Source organism: Prosopis cineraria, unplaced genomic scaffold (assembly GCF_029017545.1).
Source record: "Prosopis cineraria cultivar Desert tree isolate PC_DT_omini unplaced genomic scaffold, ASM2901754v1 PC15, whole genome shotgun sequence".
NCBI lineage: Eukaryota > Viridiplantae > Streptophyta > Magnoliopsida > Fabales > Fabaceae > Prosopis > Prosopis cineraria.
In genome coordinates, this window is record NW_026555346.1 from 1,950,371 (window position 1) to 1,962,968 (window position 12,598).

The window sequence follows — 12,598 nt, forward strand, 5'->3', positions numbered from 1 at the left end:
AATATCTTAACATTTATGGCACTTGAAAAAATTTTAAATAGAACAAAGTCTCAAGTCCCTTCTCAATATGATTCCCAATCTATCGAAGCACGCCACCGGCAAACACCTCTGTTGCTATCTGCCCCTCTCTCTCTCTCTCCCCGCCTTGGCCTGTCTTTCTCGCGGGAAATCGACTTCCTATACATTTCTGATTCTCTGTCGAACTTTTCTTTTAGTACCCTAAGAAATCTGGTGAAAAAAATCCTATCAACATTCCTTTGTTTCCATGGCAGATCCTTTCCGTCTTCTCCTCAGGTTAGAATCTGATTTTTCATCCTTGTTAATGAAACTGATTCAGTTTTAGTGAATTTAAATCAATTCAAAACTAGTTGCCTTTCACATTATTTCCTGTTGGTTTCATTGTCTGCGATCGGATCCAGTGCGTTAACACGAGAAGTTGACAGTTCTGATAGTGAACCCTTTTTTTTTTTTTCATATTTTTCTGAAAGAGTAACAAATGTCAGGTAAGCTTTCCCATTTTCATTTTAAAATGGTTCTGCTTCCGCTCAAACTTGGTCTTTCCGGATCTGTTCTGGACTTCAATCGGGCTTCTCCGGTTTCTTTGAGAGAAAATGGTCGAATGGGTTATTGGTATGTCTGGCCAAAAAAAAAAAAGTGTGGGAAGAGGATACTGCAAGATGGTTAGATAGGTTTTGTAAATTTGAGTCTTCTGGATAGATGAAGCCGATAACAATTAATTCGATAAATTTTTTCCCCCTCTTGGCTTCCTTTTTTTCGGAGAGTTCGGCGTCTTAGAATTTTCCTTTTCGTGCTGCTGCACTGGTTTTCTTTTCTTTGATGTCTTTTCCTTTTCCCCTTGAATGAGGAGTTAGGTTGAAGAGCGGATAAGATTCCGGAGTCATTTTGTAGAGCATAGATACAATCTATAATATATTTATGCCTTGTCCTGCAGATTATGAAAAGAAAAGGAAAGAAAGTTTTTCTAATATTTCTGTTTTAGCTTTCAAACACAGTCAGGCTCAATAGTAAATAAATTCATATCCATAATTGACTGCCGAGAAATCCTTCAATTCATTTGCAATGATTTTTAATGCAATGAAACTTAGACGGAAGTGTTATTTGTTAGTTGTTACCCCTCTTCAGTGAAGGTTATCGATGGTTATTTTCTCTGGGCACTGCTCTCATTTTGCTTCCTTTGTTGCAGTTCAATCTCATTCATGGTGGCATATCCGTAATGCAATCAGTTGATGTGAACAAGAGAAATCTGAAGCGTTCAAGATCTCTGCCTTTCAATATGCCTGTGACAGACTTTAACGATGCACAAAAATTTGATGACAACAGCCTTTTCCCTGTTGAAGAGATTGTACAATACCCACTGCCAGGATATGTCACGCCGTCTTCAATAAGTTTCAGCCCTGATGATGATTTAATTGCATATTTATTTAGTCCTGATCACACATTGAATAGGAAGGTTTTTTCTTTTGATCTGAAGACAGCTAAACAAGAATTGTTATTCAGTCCCCTTGATGGTGGGCTCGATGAGAGTAATATATCTCCAGAGGAAAGGTTAAGGAGGGAGAGGCTGAGAGAGCGTGGATTAGGGGTGACACGATATGAATGGGTGAATACAAGTTCCAAAAGGAAAGCGATCATGGTGCCTTTGCCTACTGGGGTTTGTTCCCTTATCTCTGAAATAGCCTTATCTTTATTTTTCTCTAAATTGTTGTGTATCTAAAATTTAGTGTGCATGTTAAAACTAGCTCTAGGAAAGCAAAATGATAACATGTTTGGATAATCTATATTGCTCCCTCACGCTTCATCGTTGGGAAGAGAAAACTAACCCTTGCGCACAGATGCGCACCAGTGTTTTATCACTTCCTTTACTTGTGATGCTAACACCTTTAAAACACATCTTGCTTAGTACAATTCATTCATTTTGAGATGTTGTGCTCGCATTGATAAGTTCAAGCTTTAAACTCCTGTTGTTAGTTGAGGTGGTTTATCATGTCAAAAACAGCCTTGAATGAATTGAAACACATCATAACCATTTCAGATTCTGCATCATATTCCAATATCCCTTTAGATTTAATTTGTCTTCATGATCAATTTTTTTTAGAATTGAGCTTCTTGTATCTTCTCTTGTTTGAAGGCGTAGTCATAAACTTATAATAACTCCTGCCCCAGCAAAACAGTCATGTCAACTAGTCTTGTGCAACCTCTTAATTTGAATGGTGCTGTCTATATATACAAGCCCTATACCTAACTTTACTCGTTCTGGTGGTGCTGTGTATTAAGCAAGCTGTCCATTAGACTGAGCTAGAGTAGCTTGTATTTGTATTTTATTATTTTAATTAATCATGAGTTTGAAATGGCCTAGTTTAGTATGAATTTGTGATTATTGTCTTTGAACAGATTTATATCCAGGATGTGTCCTATTCAAAAGCAGAGCTCAAGCTTCCAAGTATACCAGGATCACCAATTATTGATCCACGTCTATCGCCAGATGGGTCAATGATTGCCTATGTACAGGACTGTGAATTGTTTGTTCTGAATCTGTTGTCTAATGAATCAAAGCAGTTGAGCCAAGGTGCCAAGGAAAATGGTTTGGTGAGTTCTATAGTTGCTTGATCTCTATTGTATCAGAGTAACTGTGTTCCAGATTCTACAAAATAATAATAATAACGCTATGGATAATTCTTTCATTTTTCCAGATTAGGATATCCAAAATGTGAACAATCTACTTTGAAGTAGCCATTCCTGTCCTGTTTCACCTTTGTCATTAGTGTTTAAATTCTATTAACAAGCCTTCTTTTTCTTTTTGCATTATGAAGGCACTATTAGTAAGCATTGTAATGGTTGTTATCCTCGTTGATCATACAAATTTGCAAGTCCAGTGGTGGTTTTTTTCATGCCCACCATGTAGTACACTGGCTGGCTGACTTCAATGATATTTCTTTGCTAATTTATTTATTTATTTACTCACAATTACAAAGATAGGATGATATATTGAGAAGTGTTAAAGTCAAAACACTCAAGCCCATTGATGTGTTTTGGGTTGTTATTGCTGGTTTCTGATCATTCATAAAACTGCGTTCAGTTATTAGATTGCTAGGTAGTTGAATCTACTTTTTCTAGCGTTTTTGCATTCTCGACCTTTAAAAATGACTCTTGTTTTTTTGTGCATCGCAGACTCATGGCCTTGCTGAATATATAGCTCAGGTGAGATTCCACTTGTATTAATGTCATCTTTATGGACGTCTTCAAATGAAAATTGTGCAGATTGTCCCATTTGTACTAAGCAACCCTGTCCTTCCATACTTTTGGGTGACGTAAGTGAAATAATGACTTGATTCTAAAATGATTAATTGTTCCCCTTTTGCTGACTGCAGGAGGAGATGGACAGGAAAACTGGATATTGGTGGTCACTAGACAGTAAATATATAGCTTTCACTGAAGTTGATTCTTCTGAAATACCACTTTTTAGAATCATGCACCAAGGCAAAAGCTCAGTTGGTTCAGAGGCACAGGAAGACCATCCATATCCTTTTGCAGGAGCTTCAAATGTTAAAGTTCGTCTTGGTGTTGTTTCGGTAGCTGGAGGATCCACTACTTGGATGAATCTTGTCTGTGGGGGAACAGATCAGCGAAATAATGAGGAAGAATATTTGGCAAGAGTCAATTGGATGCACGGGAACGTTCTCACAGCCCAGGTCTTGAATAGGCACCAAACAAAAATGGTGATCCTTAAATTTGATATTAGAACTGGCCAGAGGAAAACTCTATTGGTGGAAGAAAACAGCACATGGGTCAACGTACATGACTGTTTCACCCCTCTTGATAAAGGAGTTACCAAGTTTTCTGGAGGATTTATTTGGGCTAGTGAGAAAACAGGATTTAGACACCTTTATCTTCACGATGCAAATGGGTATTGTTTAGGACCCATTACTGAAGGTGAATGGATGGTTGAGCAAATAGCCGGTGTAAATGAGGCTACAGGTCTAGTATATTTCACTGGGACCCTCGATGGGCCTTTGGAGTCTAACTTATACTGTGCTAAACTTGCCGTAGATGGATGTCAACCACTGCATGCCCCTGTTAGACTTACTCATAGCAAGGGAAAGCACATTGTGGTCCTTGATCATCGTATGCAAAATTTTGTTGATATTCACGATGCACTCGATTGTCCTCCTAGGGTGTTACTTTGCTCATTGAACAATGGAAGCATAATCAAGCCCTTGTATGAGCAGCCATTTGCAATGCCAAGATTCAAAAGGCTTCAACTCAAGCCACCGGAACTGGTGGAAATCCAGGCTAAAGATGGCACCCCATTATATGGGGCCCTATATGTGCCGGATGCGTCAAGATTTGGACCTCCACCTTACAGAACTATGATCCAAGTTTATGGGGGTCCAAGTGTGCAGCTTGTTTCTAATTCTTGGATCGGTACAGTTGACATGAGAGCACAATATTTGCGAAATCAAGGCATCTTAGTTTGGAAGGTTAGAATGCTGAAACCTGAATTGCTTTGACTTAAATATGGTCCAATTTAAGCTCGTTTTATTTATTTATTTATTTACTTCTGGCAAGTTTGTTCACCTTGTTTTATAAATGTTATGTCGCTTATTCTTAGTTGTCTTGCTCATTATTCTACCGCTTGATGGAACTTTTCCAAGATGGACTTAGGCACACTAAATTGATTGTCTAACGATTTATCTTTCGGATACTAAAACATCCAGCATTGATGATTCCGATCTAGAAAATAGAGTCAATCTTGCGTTAGACATTTTTGTCTTTGTGATCAATGGTTGTTGTAGTGTTCTACTGTACAAAAGTCCTTCCTGTCATTGGTGATTCTGATTAGAATTGTTTCACACGTTATTTAATCATGGAGAATGAAAATTCTTATTTCTACGTCTCATTTCTTATCAATCCGTGAGTACATACATGATCGGTAGGAACTCTTAAAAGGAATATGTACTTTTCTTGTTTATAGTTGGATAACAGAGGCACGGCTAGACGGGGGTTGACGTTTGAAGGCTGTATAAAGCACTGTCTTGGTCAAATCGATACTGATGATCAGTTAAGTGGAGCTGAATGGCTCGTCAAACAAGGGCTTGCAAAAGTTGGCCACATAGGCTTGTACGGGTGGAGCTACGGCGGGTATCTGTCTGCAATGACCCTGTCGAGATTTCCAGATTTCTTCAAGTGTGCGGTGGCCGGCGCCCCTGTGACGTCATGGGATGGGTATGACACATTTTACACAGAGAAGTACATGGGACTGCCGTCTGAAAATCAAGCAGGCTATGAAAGCGGTGCTGTGACGCACCACGTGCACAAGATGAAAGGGCGCTTGTTGCTTGTGCATGGGATGATCGACGAGAATGTACATTTTCGGCACACTGCCAGGCTTGTCAATGCACTCATTGCGGCTGGAAAGCCTTACGAGCTAATGATTTTTCCGGACGAGCGTCACTTGCCCAGACGTCATAGAGATCGAATTTATATGGAACAGCGGATCTGGGACTTTATAGACAATAATCTGTAGGACAAGAGCTTGTGTATGTTTCATCTCTGTTCTGTTCACGCGGCCCCATTAGATTCCGTTCATTATAATTCAAGAAATATTTCTTCTTGCCTGATTATGGTTTACCTCTGTAATTAGCACATTGCATTTTGTTGGTTGTGAAGCCTTTAGCCAATTCCGTTAGACTATGTCCCAAAAATAAGGGTTTTAAAACATCAGATATTATGTTTCTGTGTCAGTTTATTTTGAGTCCGGCTGAAACTTTGCCCAAGTTTTTTTAATTCGACATTCTTTTAAATACTGACCTATAAAGGATGATGGACCATACCCATTGTGGATGAGCTTGTTTAACTAGCATTTGTTCTTTAACCTGGAGTTAAGCCAGCAAATGACAAACACTTCTTCCCCTAACGAATAGTGATGAAAACGATAAGAATGAGAAGCTGTTCCAATTCCATCGGGGAAGGTGTCATCGGCGCTATAGCCACAAAATGAAATTCAAGGGAAATGATGCCTATCAGACTAGGCTTTCGATTAATTCAGAAAATTACATTTCAAGTGTGCCGACATTAATGAATTTTTGAAGAAATTGGAAGCCTGTAGGCAGAGCGGGGAGAGGCAGCTGGTACTGGTACAGGATTATGAATCGAGCTGCCACCAGAAGGCATCTGGCAGACAGATGGTGAGTCCCCTAATGTTATAATGGTTCAATAATGGAAGACACTTCTCAAGTCACAAACTGCTCCCCCCCCCCCCCCGGGCTATTGTCCCTTTGTTAAATGGGGTAAAGCATGAGAGAGAAATTCAGGATTCATAAGAAGAAATACCAAACTATTAATTGAGGTTAGATATGAAAAAATGTAATGTTTTTTTTTTTCAAATTTAATTAACTTAGCCAATTCACTTGATGTATATATGAATTAAGTATCAATCTCTCACGTGATAAATGTAGAAATTAAATAACTAATTTACAAATATTAAATAAATTGTTTCTCTAAAATATCCTATTTAATCATCTACATGGAAACTATTATCTATTGATGGAAACTCTCATTAATATTTACTATTAACAGAAACAGTTTGAGAAAAATATTATAAATTTGGAGAACAAGGTAGATTAAAATCTTATGTTTAGGACAAAAGCAAACCGCTTGACTTTTTTCCTTGTATTTTGAAATAGAAGGTGGTATATAAAACCAATAATGCCCATTAAAACACATGAACAGAAGTCTTATATTTGAGAGCGAAGTGACGTCCTAATAATATCAAAATTTCTCAATTTAGTTCTGACGGGTACGATTAATAATATACTACTCTATATTAAATTGATAAATTTATGAATGATAAAGTTTAAAATATTTTATTTATAAGCGATGAAATTCGAGAGATAAATTAATGAATAATTTAATTGCTCATGGAATGGAATTTGATTGACTGTGGAAACGATGCCAGCGAAGCTGGGGCCCTTGCCGAGCTGCTCTTGCAGGTCAAGACCAACCGATCACGCCATTAGCGCTCATTAATCTGAACTTCAAAAGTGGGCCGCGCAACCCACGTGGTGTGAGTCAAATGAGACGAACAAGTCGCCATGCTCAGATTATAATATTGCCATTTTTTTTTTTTAACTCCTCCTTCGTGCTTATTCGTCATATAGAGTACATAACATCTCGGTCATATCATGCCAAAATTACAGACCTATCTCCGTTTACAGCATATTTATTCTCGTATCATTTAAAAAAATAATGACTAGACCCGAAATGCTATTAAGTACATCTAAAAATTATAATTCTAAGAAAATAGACTTGTTGCCAACGAGAGTGCTTGGACCGAGGCATGAAACCAAACCTTTGTTACGTTGGATTTAAGTGGATAGCCCAGCCAAAAATGCCACTCCCGTTGACGGCAGCCACGACGAACCAGATATGAATTCCGCCACCGTGAACCGTCTTGCCTCCACGGGTGACGTGATGACCCGATATCCGGGCCATGTGACCCGTTTTCCAATGGCCGCACCCGGGCCATGATTCATGTACTCGCCGTAGTACAATGTGTCCAAAGCAAATGATGCGTCCCACTCCAGCCATCCTCTCGGATGTATGTGATCGTCCATGAATGACTGCATGTACACGGTTCTAGAGTATAATTTCATGGACGGCCAAGATAGGTGTAGATGTTTCCCTTTTCCGGCTCGAGGTCCGGGGCCGGAAGGATCTGACAGTCGTGGATGGATATACCCGTGTTCTGATTCGGGTCTTTTCGGTTCTGGGCTGTGACGGTGTTCTTTTGTTGGGCCATCGGCTTCCGAGCATAAAGGCTGCAGTTTTGGAAAACGACAGCCGCATTTCCAAAAATAAAGTCAACTGTACCGTAGATGTTACATTCGCGGAAGAACTGACGGTTGGAGTGAACATAACACGTGTCCTGGTATCCCAGGACCTCGCAGCGGTGGACCACCGCGTGGTCTGCTCCGACGCGGAGGGCAACCGCTTGGTGCTTGCTCGGACCAGCGTAGTTTTCGAATGTTATGTCTCGTGCGATGAAACCGGCACCAGTTGCAGCTGCAGCAAGACAGGTTAAATTAAATTACAGGGTCGTACTAAGAACGAGAAATTAGGACGGGGGAAGTTTTTGTTGAAACGTTAAAGATGGATGAATCGACGTTTTTGGTTGAATGACCCACCACCTAGAATTTTGCTTTAGTACTTCAGTTGGGTGCCCTTGGGCAAAAGTTCTTGGCACTACATGATCGCTTCCTTTAGAATATGGTAGGGATATGTGCTCTGGAGATAAGGTCGGGGAGTGGATGATATGTTTTTGTCTTTTTGATCAATCAAAGCAGAGAATGCGTAAGATTCCAAAGTGTGCATTAAACTAACTGACGCAGAATTAGGTTATAGACTAATAAGCAAGTTATATAGTGGCTCTCTATCCATGTTGCGTAACATCCCAATAAACATCACCTTGCCACTCGAGGTGTTAGTAAAAATACAAAACGGAATTATTAATCAACATTGATCTCTTAATTTATGTTTTCATTTGGAAGTGACAAGGACCTGAATCATGTGACAAGCGGGGTCCGACGTTATGCTTTTATCTCTAAGTTTAAAGAAACTTTTGAGCACCGACACTACGGTTTAGGTAAGAAGTTGGTTATTGAACAGGGTAGAAACACGGGGGGCATTGATCTGAGCGATCGATTTTGACTTGGATGAGGTAAATCGGTAATGCGATGCGAGTATAAGACAGAGAGCTAGTGGGTGAGCTAGCGTTGAATTACGACAGCCTCGCTCGTTACGATGGTATGGCGTCAATATAATTTATACTCCCTCCGGTTTAATTCACCTTTTAAACAGTGAGTCATTTTAAAAGTTATTAAATTGACAGTGATTTTTTTAAATAAAATGTCTAAATTATTTTTAAAAAGTAAAAGAGAGAGAGAGAAAAATAATATTATATAATTTATTTTTTTGAGAGTTATATTTATAATTTTATTAAATTTTATGCTTTGTATTTTTATTGTATTATTAGTGATAAAATTAATAGAAATGACTTCTAAAAAAAAACGGAGGAAGTATGTTATTGGATACTGTTTTACGTATGTGTCAATCTCCTGAACAGTACAGTCGAGTACATAAATGAACCAGTAGCACTAATAATAAATTAATCCTATTATCAAACAAAAACGACCAGGACAAAAAGGAGATTGGGATAATTAGAGAATTTACCGAAGGAAGCCGTGTGGAACGTGGTGAAGCCATCCACAACACTCCTTTTGCCTCTGATGATCGTCTTACCCATGCCGTCCCCTATGAACATCAAATTGGTTTTCTTCCTTCCCACCTTCAAATCCTTCTCTTCATACCTGATTATCATTTCCCTTCTATTAGCTACATTCTCCCATCTCGTAACTTGAGAATTTAATTAATTAAAAAATGTCTTGCATATTCTTATCAATACAATATACACATATGATTGCAGGTAAACTCTAGAAAACGCTTTCACAATACTGATAGCAACACATCACCCCCCTCTCCCTTTTTTACTCTTCGTCCGCCCCTTTCATCATTCATTCACTCAAGCAGTCGAACCAAAATGAAACACGACATCATTGGCACGGTTTAAAGAATGTGCTATTTCCATCAAGGACAGAGTTAAATTACCTTCCTGTCCTCACGTAAATAATGAAACGGCGACTGCTGTGCTCCGGCGCCTTCTTGATGGCCTCCGCGATCGTCTTGAACGTCCCATTCCCCTTCCCCGACACGATTATATCTGCCTCAATCTCTGATACTGGCAGACTCAACAATCTCCTATCTCGCCTGCTCAACCATTTCGGGAAATTACCCGGATTGTTCCTGCCACGATCATCCGCATCATTCTCTCCCATCAATCTTCTCCTGTTTTGTATCGGCACTCCCGAGAAATCGCCTCCGTCACCCCCGCTGGCCGAGAATATCGCCAGGCAATTGCTCACCAGCTCCGACAAGTCCTTCAAATTGCTGGCCATCCGATCCCTCACGGCTCCGCTTGCCTCTGCGAGCCCCTCCGTGCACGTGTCCTGACTGGTGAGAGCGGCGCTCAGCCAAGTCATGACATCGTCGGAGGACCCGGCCTCTCTGATACTGCCGTCGGCGGGGGATGGGGCGACGGAGGCGAGGGAGCGCGCGAGAGCGTCCACGGAATCCTCCAGGAGCTCGAGGCAGTCCTCGTACGCCGATCGTTCGAGCGGATCCATCTGGACGTACGAGATACCGGTGGAGGAGTAGAGAGCTCTGCTGAGGTGCTGCAGGGTCATGTTAAAGGAAATGTGGACAAGCTCATGCTCCGTCGCCGTTGCGGAACCCGGGAAGTCAAGCAGCGACTTCACGCACAGATTGGGGTACTGGGTTCTGCTGCAGGTGCGAGAAATTGCCTCCGTGGGCTTGCCACGGATAGCCACCCCATTCTGGCCTGAACCACGGGCTCGGCCGCCGAGGACAATCCCAGCAGAGACGGCGGAGCCGACAATCAACAGGACGGCGACAACTGCAAAGAAGACGAGCTTCTTGTTTTTGGAGAGGGAGGGTAATGAAGAGGCTGGGCGAGCAAGGATGGGGGCGTCGGAGCTCCTGGAGGAGCCACCCGGGTCGGAGGGTCCGATCCTACCAAATTCCATGGTGATGTGGGAGAGAGTGAGAGGTAGTTTGGAGGCTGAAATGGATGAATCTATGAGGAAGGGGGGACCCTTTATATATCTGGTGTGTATAAGTGGGGATGTATGGGGGAGAGTTTGTGGGGATAAACGGTGTTCGGTACTAACTGCCAGGTCCCAGTCACGAGACTTTCACTTAGCTGCGGAGCTCTCCGCACTTCACACTCTCTTGTGCTTTTCACATACGTACATTTTGTGTAGTAACAAGTGGAGGACGTTGCATTCATGATTCTCTTCCCCGTTAAGCTATCTCTATTGCTGCGCCTTTTTCTTGTCCCTTTTTTTTTTGTATTCCCCTACTTTTGCTCTCCACTCCATTTTCTCCTAATTATTTCTCCTTTTAATTCAATCATTAAGTGCTTTCTGATTTTACTTTGCCGTGTCTTTTCACAAGCGACGTGCGGGGGAGCTAAGAAAGCATCGCATTCTCCAGAAAAATAAAGTCAACATGTGTGGCTGCTTCATTACGAATTCCAAGAGGAATACGCGTTCTGTTGGTGAATTCAGGAGTATGTCCCCGCTGATAATTACTGTATGTATGTTTTATTTTTTCGAAAATGCACGACCTACAGGAGGACTGCAAGACGGAATGTCAGAGAGATCAGTCATTTACCAGAATCAAAAGGATTCATCCTTGTGTTCTCTCAGACGGCTGCAATTGCTGCCCCACTCTACTTACCCCATGGCTGTTTCAGTGTATATTTGGATTACAAATTTTATAACTGAGGTTATAATTTAATTGAAGTTAGTAAATTAAGATTAAAAAAAATAAGTGAATGTAACATAATTTTTATTTATATTTTTTTTAAAAGTCAATTAAATAAATTAAAGTTTATTTGAATGATTTGATTCAAAAGCTAGTTAAAATGTTTAATGATAAAAATAAATATGAATTCTTTTTGTATACATTTTTTAGACTAATTGATTAGTAAAAATATTAAATTTAAAATTATAATTAATAAGAAAAAAAAATCTTAAGTATTCAATTATAAAAAGCTAAAATAAATTCATAAATTATAAAATATTCAATTGATATGATCTATAAATTGGTGAGAGAAGGATTTAGAGTAAGTGATTTAGGTCAAGCTCAACAGGCCAATTCAAACTGTTTCAAAAAAAGTTAGAATCAAGCTTAACTATATGAGTTTTTTTAAAAAATCTGAGATATTTTAAGTTGGCCTAAACAAACCCAACCTATTCAAATTACCAACTCTAAAAGAATTGATGTGAATGGACGAGAAAAATTATGAATTGATATAAATGAGCTAAGCTATGTTCTAACAATACCAAACTTATTTTCTTCCTATTCCTATTCTTTTTTTTACTCTCATTCAATCAATAATCATCTCAACGAATCAAACCATTCCCAAAATTTTCAAAAAGAAAATGATAACACAATTAAAAAAAAGGTCTTGCATTCAAGGAAGACCTGAGTTTCATGACCAAAGTTGACTTGCAATGGTTGTACAAGTCATAAAGTTGTCCCAAGGGTGAAGTTGCGTGGAAATGGGAAGGAGTGTGGAAGGGAGTAGATGGACCCTCATGTAGAAGCATTAAATGCTCCCCAACATTCATTACTCTGCCAACGCTGGTTATAAAAGCTACCCTATCTAGCTTTGTGAAAAATATTAGTTTAAACCCCAACCTCAATTGAGTGTTTTTTATCATTCAAATATAATAAATTGAACTTTCAACATTCTAACTTAGGTTTGGGACATCCCAACCTAAGTTAGAATTCAATCCAAATATACACTTAATTGTCGTCCATCGATTACAAAAATCATCAAGCAATAAGTTTTGACTTTGGATTCCATAATTCTCCACTTTTAATAGTTACTTCACTGCAACATTTTTGTTTTAGGGAGAATTATAGCTAGTCCCCT

The 12,598-nt window shown here is 39.7% G+C and overlaps 1 protein-coding gene and 1 pseudogene across 1 annotated transcript; one reads left to right on the forward strand and one right to left on the reverse strand.

Moving 5' to 3' along the window:
• Positions 1-5,762, forward strand: LOC129294617 (uncharacterized). The gene is made up of 6 exons (XM_054933039.1): positions 1-294; positions 1,205-1,672; positions 2,413-2,607; positions 3,190-3,219; positions 3,390-4,499; positions 4,994-5,762. Exons 1-6 carry the CDS (start codon positions 16-18, stop codon positions 5,543-5,545), a joined length of 2,634 nt encoding a protein of 877 aa, XP_054789014.1. The 5' UTR covers positions 1-15; the 3' UTR covers positions 5,546-5,762.
• A 1,323-nt stretch (positions 5,763-7,085) lies between these two features.
• Positions 7,086-10,847, reverse strand: LOC129294747 (probable pectinesterase/pectinesterase inhibitor 61; annotated as a pseudogene).
• Between the last annotated feature and the right edge of the window lie 1,751 nt (positions 10,848-12,598).